This window comes from Seriola dumerili, unplaced genomic scaffold (assembly GCF_002260705.1).
Source record: "Seriola dumerili isolate Sdu_G_001 unplaced genomic scaffold, Sdu_1.0 BDQW01000155.1, whole genome shotgun sequence".
NCBI classification, from domain to species: Eukaryota; Metazoa; Chordata; class Actinopteri; order Carangiformes; family Carangidae; genus Seriola; species Seriola dumerili.
In genome coordinates, this window is record NW_019174410.1 from 3,410 (window position 1) to 14,331 (window position 10,922).

The window sequence follows — 10,922 nt, forward strand, 5'->3', positions numbered from 1 at the left end:
CTTCCACCCATGCCTCCCTGCCCCGCCCCCTGCCCTACCCCCTCCTCCTCCTCTTCCTCTGCCTCCTCCCCCGCCGCCGCCTCGCCCTCCCTCCGCAGAGGAGGAGCCGCCGTTGCCAACTTGCACCTCCAAGGAGTTCCCGTCAGAGACCAGCAGCTGCAGCTCATCCACCCACTCCGAGGAGTCCTACACGAGCCGCCTCCCCCCTCCCTCTCCCACCTTCCCCACCGCCGGCCTGTGCAACGGCCACAGCCTGAGCTTCCCCCTCCAGCAGCCCCCCGCCAAGTCCCGTCACGAGAAACGCTCCATGAAGCGGCGGAAGTCGCGGCAGACGGAGCTGCAGTTCCCGCACATGCCTGCGGGGGGCGTGGCCGCTCTGCCCAGCCTGCAGCAGCTGATGAAGGGAAACAAGGAGATCAGTGTCGGGACCATCAGGGTGACCGCCGTCACCGGACACGTCTGAAACACTCACACTCACTTTTACACAACTCTGTGTGCACACACACACACACACACACACACACTNAGGGTGACCGCCGTCACCGGACACGTCTGAAACACTCACACTCACTTTTACACAACTCTGTCTGCTCTCACACACACACACACACACACACACACACACACACACACACACACACACACACACGCACAGAGAGTATATGGTAGCAGACTTGTGAGGAGATGAGGTCTTACTGCATCCCAAAGAACCACATTTCCCATGAGCACCTAGGCGCACCGTGGAACTGCAGTGGCTCTGGCAGCAGTAGCTCCTCCCCCTGTCACAGACCTGTTTACGGTCACGTGCCTTTATACCTGTTCCAGACCTTTTAAAGCTTCGTGCTGTGGGCGGGGAGAGACTCTGTGCTGGGGAGGGACACATTCATACAAATCCATTCACGTGTGTTCAAGAGGTTTTTTTCTAATGGAGAAGCACATTGTCCCATGACAGCCCCCCCACCCCCACCCCCCGATCCCCACCCACCCTGACTCTGAGCACAGCGAGGAGAGGTGTGGCCTCAACTCCACGCTCCTCCTCCTACAGGAAGCATCAAGTGTTAGTCTGATCCTCTGAGAGCACGACGGACTTCTTCTTCTTTCCTTCTTGTCCGACGTCGTCATCACTTTGATCTCGTGTTGCATCCCAACATGGCTGCAGGTGTTTGTATGGGACCATCTCTCTGTCTCTGTCTGTGTCTGTCTCTGTGTCTCTCTGTCTGTCTCTGTCTCTGTGTCTGTCTCTGTCTCTGTGTCTGTCTCTCTGTGTCTGTCTCTGTCTCTGTGTTTCTGTCTGTCTCTGTGTCTGTCTCTGTCTCTGTGTCTCTCTGTCTGTCTCTGTGTCTGTGTCTCTCTGTCTGTCTCTCTGTCTCTGTGTCTGTCTCTGTGTCTGTCTCTCTGTCTCTGTGTCTGTCTCTGTCACACCGACCGTCAGAGCTGAATGAAGAAAGTGACGTTGCCTGTGGTGAAGCAGTGAATGTGTCCGTCCCTGCAGCAGCAGCTGCTGCAGCATCAGCAGCAGCTGCAGCATCAGCAGCAGCTGTTGTTGCAGCAGCTGTTGCAGCAGCTGTTGTTGCAGCTGTTGCAGCTGTTGCAGCTGCTGCAGCTACACAAGCTGTGTGACGATCCTCAGGTGTCAGAGAGGTTGTTGCTGTTACAGATGAAGGTGAATGTTACAGGGTTCAGACTTTATTCTTTGTCTTTTCATATTTTATTATTTCTTTCATCCATAACTGAGCCGTGCTCCTCTCTTATTGTTGGTCAGAAGGAAAAAGGTTTCTCTCTTTATTTTTATTTGTGGGGGGGGGGGGCACAGGGTAGCACAGTGGAATGTTTACACTTTTACCACACACACACACCTACACACACACCTACACACACACACACACACACACACACACACACACCCCTTGGGGCCCTGCAGTGGAGTCTGACAGAGCAGTTTTATTTATGTATTTATTTATTTAAATGACAGATTTTCTAACAGTTCCTGGTCTGTCCGTCTCCGTCTGCAGCGTCTCAGCGTCTCATCACCGGTACCGACTCACGCTCAGCCGCTTCTCTTTTTATTGTATTTTAACATTTCATCATGAGCTCTGACTTTCTGACATTATAACTAACTGAGACGTCAGACAGCAATCACAGAACTATTGATTATTGATTTAGGCTACGTGTTAATTAGGATCATCACACTGCTGCTTTCGTTTGTGTCCAGAGCTGCTGGGTGGGTGGAGTAGTGGGAGGGGCTGAGCTGAGTGTTGATTTCAGTACTGACCCCTGTGTGCGTGTGTGCATGCTTGTGTGTGTTTGTGTGCTTGTGTGCGTGTGTGTGTGTGTGTGTGGTTTCTGACTGGCTCAGTGTGGTTGGACTCGTGGACGTCGGGACAGAGACAGAACTCTCTTCTACCTTTGCTCTCCCATCAGAGCGTCATGTGACCAGCTTCAGCTTCTGCAGCGCTCTGTTCTCTCTGCATATCTTCATCCACCTTCATCCACTCCTCTTCATCCACCTCTGACCTCTGACCCCGCTGCACGACTTCCTCTGTGACTGTGAAGGAAATGTTTTAATATGCCTGCTTTTACGAACTACTCTAACATGTTCCCGTCAGGAGCTCCATCATCTTCTATCCATCTAAATACCTGCTTTCCTGACGAGCTTCTCCTCCTCTACACCCTCACTCCCATTGTGCGCCCGCTCCGTCTTTTATTCACGCGTCACCGCTCCGCCGCCGCTTCATGCGATGCCTCTGATGATGAACATGGTCTGTGAAGAGAAGGACGTGAATCGTTGTTAAATAAAGGGAACGCAGCAAAGATGGTTCTGAGTTGGAACACTATTAATGTGATTCTGTTTGATCCTGAATCCTGAGTTTTTTTTAACCCTTTTTTGAATGTGTATGATCTCATGTTGGTGTGTGTGTAAACCTGTATACATGTCAGGATTGTTTTAATGTTGATCTCATGTATGTGTGAGTGTCTGTGTTATGAGAAAGACTACTTTTGAATCTACTTATCCCCATAACACAGCGAATAGGGAGACAGCCCTCGGTGAGATTTTAGGAGCTCAGTGTGCACTTTGTATGACTCCTCATGCCTTTTGTTGTTTTTCTTACCTTATATGTCAAGTGCTATCTTTTCTTTTCTCTCTCTCTCTCCCTCCCTCTCTTTCTCTCTGTGAGTACTCTGAAGAGCTGCACAGTATTTTTGAGCAGGAGTGAGTTACTACAGTAACTGTAGTGCCATTAGAAACTGTGAATTTCTAAATAAAACCTTTTTTTGTCGTCTTTCACTTTGACTTTTACTGTGTTGGTTCATTTCCAGTGGATCCTTATGAAGTTTGAAAGCCGACCTTGTCCAGCAAGAAGAGCAAAGGTTCATATATTAACTGTAGAGAGAGTCCAGCTTCTATCTGATGGAGAGGATCACATGGGTTAAAGGTCGGGTCAGTTTCAGCCCTCGACCTTCAAGTGTTGATGGAAACGTTGCAGCTGTGGTTTCAGAGATTCGACCTTTTTACAACAAACTGGATAAAGATTGTTGTTGTTTACATCACATATAAAATATTAAAATTGAAAGTGGTCCAGAAAAGAAATCCTGAAGCAAAGGTTAGATCACTGGGTGGAGGGGATAGTGATTAAATCATGTAATCAAATTATATATATATATTTCTACAATTATAAAATATTAATAACATCATCTATATTATAATATAATAGTAGTTATCTAACATTTCAAGGAAAATAACAGCTGTAATAAGTAATAACAGCTTTTCAAGAATTATAGTGAAGGGTTTAGTTTTACTCAATGCAGCTTGATTTTCCATTTTTCTTTATGCTGAACTCCAACAGTCATTTCTATAAGAAACAATCTCAGCACTGTCTCTTCCACAGTAACTGACCCTCCTATAGAAAACACCTGCAGCTGTATCATGAAGCAAGAAAATAAACAAACACTAATCAACAAGTCTCTTCTTTAAACTGAGATTTTGGTTTTATAGTAAGAAATGTTCAGAGGATTCATGACCCCTGACCCCTGTTATATATATAATCCATGCAGCTCAGATAATCAAACACCAGCCACAGATATATGTAATTATTATATATATTATTGTATATTATTATATAATTATTATTGTTGATCTATTATTAACTGATATTCTTATGATTACCAATGAGCCACTGGATATATAGATACATATATAAAAATATATATGGGTGTGAAGACAGATCGATCCAGTAGGAGGCAGTGGAGCAGCATCAGTGATCAGCTGCTGGAGAACCTCACGGAGCAGCGGCGTTGGACGAGTCTCTCCTCCCGCCACCAGGTGTCGCTGTGAGTAAACCTGAACACTGCTCCAGACACAGGTCTCTCTCCCTCTCTCCTCCTCCTCTCCTTTGTTTACGTTTGTCCATCAACATGGAGGACGAGGTGGATGTTGACATCGAGGGAGACGAGACTGTCGGCAGCATGAGGTGAGACAGCTCACCTGTCCAGGTGAATCCACGTGCTCAGCGTCAGTAGGAGCTGGGCACCGTAGCGCTGTAGCTAGCGTGGAGCCGGTTGTTGTTGGCTAGCAGCTGTGTGTCCCCGGCTCTTCTCGTGTTGTGTTCACGGCCCGCCTCGTCTCTGTGTCGCAGTGAGCTGGAAGCAGCGGGTCTGGTCCAGGAGCAGTTCGTCCAGTCCGCGTGGGCGAGCAGCGCCGGGATCCTGGTATGAGTCCACGAAGCTCGGCCTGTCCCCCGGCTGCGGTCTGACTGTGAGTGAGTGTCTCTGACGGTCTCTGTCTCTCTGTCTGTCTCTCTCTCTCTGTCTCTGTCTCTGTCTGTCTCTCTCTCTCTCTCTCTCTGTCTCTCTCTCTGTCTCTGTCTGTCTCTCTGTCTCTGTCTGTCTCTCTGTCTCTCTCTCTGTCTCTGTCTCTGTCTCTGTCCTGCAGCCGTGGGAGCTGGACAGCTCGATCAGCCCTGAGAACAGGGAGGTGATAGAGAGGATGCTGCTGGAGGAACAGTATCCTTTCCCTGTCTGTAAATACATGTAAAATAAAATAATATAATCATGATATAAACTCTGCACGATGACATCGTATTTCACGATATTTGACTCGACTGTATCCAGATATTAATTCTGGATATCGACAAACTTAGAGCTGAGCAAGTTCTCCTTTGTTCGGCTCGTCTGTAGCATCTGAAGGATTTCAGCCTGAGGACGAGAAGAAAGTCCAGAAATCAAATGTAAATCTCACTGAAACGACTAATTACAGAAATTATAGACATGAAACCTGAGTGAGAAGAAATCTCAAAGTGACAGTGGGTGGTTCTTCAATAGTAGACCGGCTGAGTGTGTTATGATCAGTTCCCTGCAGTGTGAGCATTTCTTCAGACAGTTGAGTCTGTTGGTCCTGACCTCGCTCACAGATTCTACCTGACGGGGAAAGAGATTCCTCCTCACCTCTGGGAGAGCGACACGAACAACAAGCCCAAAGTGAAGAGGTGAGTCTGTTCTTCATTCATCCTCCATGTGAGCTCAGTTCATCCATTCTTCTTCACACGTTTGTGTTCATGTCACTTCCTGTGGGTGTTCAGCTCTCCAGCCAAGACCTCCGCCGCAGCCTCGGGATCCTCGTCTCGCTGGTCCAAACAGGAGAAAGACCTGTTTGAAGAAGGGCTGGTATGACTGCACGTGCACACACACACATTTATTTACAAAACCAAATACCATACGTACTTACACAGACATCCCAGTCCCCCCCCCCCCCCCCCCCCCCCCCAACTGTTTTAACAAGCATCAGTCTGATCGACATAAACCCAATGATTCCTTCCATGATGATGTATTCAGCCTGCGTCAGTGTCAGACTGTGTGTGTGTGTGTGTGTGTGTGTGTGTGTGTGTGTGTGTGTGTGTGTGTGTGTGTGTGTGTGTGTGTGTGTGTGTGAAGGCTCGGTTTGGGCGGAGGTGGACTAAGATTGCCAGGTTGGTGGACAGCCGCTCCGTGCTTCAGGTGAAGAGCTACGCCAGACAGTATTTTAAACACAAGGTGAGGATCTCTGCGCGTCCACGCTCTGGAAATAACGAAGGATGTGCAAACTGTTTGATTATGTGTAAATCTTTCAGGCTAAATCAGAACCCAGGTCAGCAGGAGCCGCTCTGCCCCCCCCCCAGCCCACGCCCAGTCCGTCATCCAGCCTGACCAACACTGTCCGAATAGAGAAGCTCTCTGACGATGAGGACGAGGACGTGGACATCACCGATGACCTGAGTGAGGACGGATCTCGGGCCGCGCCGGAGCAGAAAACGGGCAGCGAGCTCCAGACACACAGTCCCGCAGAGGAGCGGGGGGGGGGCGGTCCTGGGGGAGAGAGCAGGCAGGAGACCGAGGACGGACACAGACGCGTCTCACTGTCTCCGCCACGTCATCAACACTCCTCTTCATTCCCGTGCTCAGAGGAGCCGGACGAGGCGGCGTCCCCTCCACCCAGCAGCCCCCAGACAGGAAGTCACTCAGACTCAGCGATGAATGACGAGGGCCAGAGCTCCACACAGACTGGACACCTGGAGGACACCTGTAGTGACGGGGCAGGTAATCACATTGTGACTGTTGAAACTAGACACACGTCCTTGTGGTCGTATCCCTCCGCCACTCAGACTAGTTCCAGGTCACATGTTCATCAGAGTCAGAGAAAATATAAATATGAACTTTCTGTGTGAAACTTTGTGAAGCCCTGAGTAATGGCTGACCTTTGACCTCTGGCCACTAAAATCTCATCAGTTCATCCTTGAGTCCAGGTGAAAGTTCGGTCGAGGTGTTACTGAGATATCGTGTCCAAGAGAACGACACGTACGGACGACCTGAAAACAAAATGGCCGCCGCTCTGACTCGCCGGCTTGGAGGAATAAAAACTCTTATGTTTTGTTTCCCAGATTCTGCTGATAAGACTGAACAGATCCTGAATCAGAGGTCAGACGAAGACCTGGAGGAGGCGGAGGAGGACGAGGACGAGGAGGAGCTCAGGGTACCTGAGCAGGAGATCACGCTGGACAAGGAGACCATCGCCGAGGATGAGAAACAAGCGATCCCAGAGTTCTTTGAGGGACGGCCCTCCAAGACCCCCGAGAGATATCTGAAGATCAGAAACTACATCCTGGATCAGTGGTATGAAGCCGTCTGCTCAGCCTCAGTCACAGCGACAACACACAGCTGCAGCTTTAAATGTCTCTGTTCTCAGGCTGAAGAGCAAACCCAAGTACCTGAACAAGACGTCTGTCCGGCCCGGCCTGAAGAACTGCGGAGACGTCAACTGCATCGGGAGGATTCACACCTACCTGGAGCTCATCGGCGCCATCAACTTCAGCTGTGGTGACTGTGCTGAGCGTGTCACGGCGTTTTCTTTCATCGTCCAGCTTCAGTTTTCACTCAGAGCTCCGTCTCTTCTCTTCTCTCACAGAACAAGCCGTCTATAATCGGCCGAAGGTGGTGGACCGCTCCAAACAGAAGGAGGGCAAAGACGTGCTGGAGGCCTATCAGCTGGCCCAGAGACTGCAGAGCATGGTAGGTAATCATCACCTTTGACCTCTGAACCTCAGACATGTGAACTATGAGCCCGCTGCAACTCCAGCTAACTGCCCATTGGTTGTAGCGCACCAGGAAACGCCGTGTGAGGGACATATGGGGAAACTGGTGTGATGCTAAAGACCTGGAGGGACAGACATATGAGGTTTGGACACACACACACACACACACCAGTATTGATCAGTGGGTGATTGATTGATCAGTATACTCACTGATCCTGTCTCCATCAGCACCTCAGTGCTGAGGAAGTGGCTCTGCGGAGGGAGGAGATGAAGAAGCAGCCTAAACCCTGCAAGATGTCCAGACTCAGAGGGTGAGTGAGACGAAGCAGCTCGTCCTGTCGTCCTCACGCACAGAAACACTAACGCTCTCCCTCCTCGCAGGTCCTTTGATCCCTTCCAGCTGATTCCCTGCAGGTCGTTTGGAGAGGACGTACAGGTCAGTGAACGTCTCTCCAGCTGTTGACCGGAGTTATGTCTCCGTGTGTCGTGACGATGTAACAGAGGAGAGCACAGTCAGTCAGTCCAGATGTTTTCCTTCCCAACTCCTTGAAGTTAAAGCTCTGCAGACTGTACATGTTCTACTGGTCGGACTTCCCGGTCTAACATGTTAACTAATTGCTGATGTTTTGCAGCCACTTCCTCCAGGAAGTCACGATGTCGCAATCGCAATAATTAACTCAAATTCAACCAATCCCTGTCAACTCTGTGCAACGTTGCATTTCTGTCCAATCACTGCAACTTAAAATCATCAAGGTTTCCCTCCAGTTGAACCAATCAGAGCAGTCCCTGATCAAAACCTTGATGATGTCACCAAACTCACTTCCTTGTTTCTGGCTGTGTATGAATTGATAAATTGAGGAGGTGATATTAAAGGTCAGCTCTCCCTGTGATTGAGACAGAGCAGAGGAGCAGGATTAATTCTCACTGGAACAACCTGCCTTTGATTTTTAATTATTATTATTATTATTATTTTAATGGAGATAGCAACAATTATTGTAATATTTATTTTCTCCTGCAGTTTCATGCAAAAAAAATCTAAAAACATGAGTTTTTAGCTGCAACATTGAAGCTGCAAAATCCTGGAGGGACTGAAGAGCAAACGTTACACTATTTACCAGAAATCAGTTCTTCTTCACTGCTCTAAAACTGTAGCTGCCAGTGGCAGCGATCCCCGGGAAACCTGCTGCTCCATCTGAATGTGAAACTATGAATATGAATAAATGAATAATCTGATATTCATGCTGCATCTTCAGTATCTGAAGTGTTTCTGATGTCATTGAGTTCATTCATTCAACATTCATTCTGCTCGTGTTTCTGTGTCAACACACTCAACTATATATCTACAGTTTGTGTGACGCTCTTCTTCTGGTCTCAGGAACCGTTCCAGGTCATTGTGTGTGCAGAGACTCTCCTCATCATGGACATGGTACGCTCCACACACACACACACACACACACACACACACTGACGTGTTCTCATACATTCAGAGACAACGCTTTTCAAATGAATCATATTTGGTTCATTTTGAACTTTTTAATTTATTTATTTTGTTCGGAGTTAAAATCTGTGGTGTTTTCTATAATTACACTGCATCATATTGTCTATTATAATTTAATATTTTGCATTGTCTCGTTTGCTTCTTCTTCATGTGCTGTCGGCACCATGAGCTCGTTCACTGGCTTATTTTCCTGTAGTCCGTCTCTCTGTCTTTCTTTATGTTTCACTGTAGAATAATTGTCTCTTTTAACTTGTTCCTGACTCTGTGGTGTGTCGGGGGCCTCAGCACGCCCATGTGTCCCGGGGGGAGGTCATCGGTCTGCTGGGCGGGACGTTTAATGAGGAAGAGAAAGTGTTGAAGGTAGAGAACAGATCATTTAGCGACCGTGTATGTTGAAGTTTGTGTTGACCGACTGTGTTTGTGTGTAGATCTGTGCCGCAGAGCCGTGTAACAGTGTGAGCACAGGGCTGCAGTGTGAGATGGACCCGGTGTCTCAGACGCAGGCCTGTGATGTGCTGTCGTCCCTGGGCTTCAGCGTGGTGGGCTGGTACCACTCGCATCCCTCCTTCCACCCCAACCCCTCGGTGCGGGACATAAACACACAGGACCAGTTCCAGGTGATGTGAATGATGAGAGACGTCACGTACAAGTTCGTCTGTGTGTGTCTGTGTCTGATTTCCTTTGCCCTGATTGATCCAGAGTTATTTCTCTCGTGGCGGAGCCCCCTTCATCGGGATGATAGTGAGTCCGTACGACCCAGCTAATCCATCCCCCCACTCCCAAACCACCTGCTTGTTGGTGAAAGAGAGCCAGGAGCCCTCAGGCCCCCAGAGTGAGACACACACACACACACACACACACACACACACACACACACACACACACACACACACACACACACCACATGACTCAATACGTGCGTCTCTGCTCCTCCACAGAGCTTCCCTACAGGTTCGACTTCCTGTCGTCACAACACGTCCCAGACTGGGAGCAGACGATGAGGAGAGCTCAGTGGATCATCCACAAATACTCTCAGACACCCGGGTGAGTGAGACACAAGACTTTAAGACTCGTGGTCTGAAGCTGATCCCATTTCTCTGTGAGGTTTAACATTTTATTTTGTAGAGTGTCTAAACTATTATTTCCTGTCCTGCTCGGTCAGGAGTGTGCAGATGGACAGATTCTTCCGGAAAGACTCTCATCTCACCTGTTTGGAGAAGGTCAGTGCTGCTGGATGTAGATGTCACGTCTCTTTTAACCGACTCACCTCTGCTTTAACTGTTTTATCGCCTCTGCCTCATTTGACGTCACCTCCTCCCTCTAGATGCTGTCATCCCTCGCTAGATACCTGGAGCCTCTCCCAGAGGAGGAGGGAGATTCCTTCCTCACCCAGATCCAGGCCCTTTTCCAGTCAGACTTTATTTCCCAGCTTCAGCAGGAAGAGGAAGACTCGTCCAGACCAGAGGACGCAGATGACTTTGCTTTTGATCAGCTGATCGGCCAGGAGCAGGGGGGAGGAGACTCTGATCGGGATTCTGACTGTGTGCCGCCCGCCACAGACACAACCTCAGAGACACACGGCGACTCGGTGTTACACCTGGGCTCAGTGTTGTCACCTGAACACGACTATTTACTGTGATGGAACAAATCTCTCTCACTTCTATTAAACTGCAGTTATTTACCTCATTAAAGTCTAAACGTTGATGTTTTACCACGAGCTTTTGTATCAGTGTTACGAACTGTTTCACTTTCTATATTAAAGTCCTTTAACCAAAAACCAAATGATTGACCCAACAGAGGTGTGTGTGTGTGTGTGTGTGTGTGTGTGTGTGTGTGTGTGTGTGTGTGTGTGTGTGTGTGTG

General features: G+C 48.7%; 1 protein-coding gene across 2 annotated transcripts; it reads left to right on the forward strand.

Annotated features, from left to right (window-relative positions):
- The first annotated feature begins 4,413 nt into the window (after nucleotides 1–4,413).
- mysm1 (Myb like, SWIRM and MPN domains 1) lies at nucleotides 4,414–10,899 on the forward strand. 2 transcript variants are annotated; one of them, XM_022751462.1, is made up of 20 exons: nucleotides 4,414–4,469; nucleotides 4,635–4,707; nucleotides 4,931–5,001; nucleotides 5,409–5,483; nucleotides 5,577–5,661; nucleotides 5,929–6,027; nucleotides 6,105–6,570; nucleotides 6,912–7,143; nucleotides 7,217–7,347; nucleotides 7,436–7,539; nucleotides 7,628–7,705; nucleotides 7,791–7,873; nucleotides 7,944–7,998; nucleotides 8,938–8,988; nucleotides 9,346–9,420; nucleotides 9,489–9,677; nucleotides 9,760–9,892; nucleotides 9,999–10,104; nucleotides 10,223–10,280; nucleotides 10,385–10,899. In XM_022751462.1, the coding sequence occupies exons 1-20, from the start codon at nucleotides 4,414–4,416 to the stop codon at nucleotides 10,697–10,699; spliced, it is 2,535 nt and encodes an 844-aa protein (XP_022607183.1). In that variant the 3' UTR covers nucleotides 10,700–10,899. The 2 variants fall into 2 exon arrangements, with proteins under 2 accessions (XP_022607183.1, XP_022607186.1); XM_022751465.1 differs by lacking the exons at nucleotides 9,760–9,892; nucleotides 10,385–10,899.
- Nucleotides 10,900–10,922: the final 23 nt, after the last annotated feature.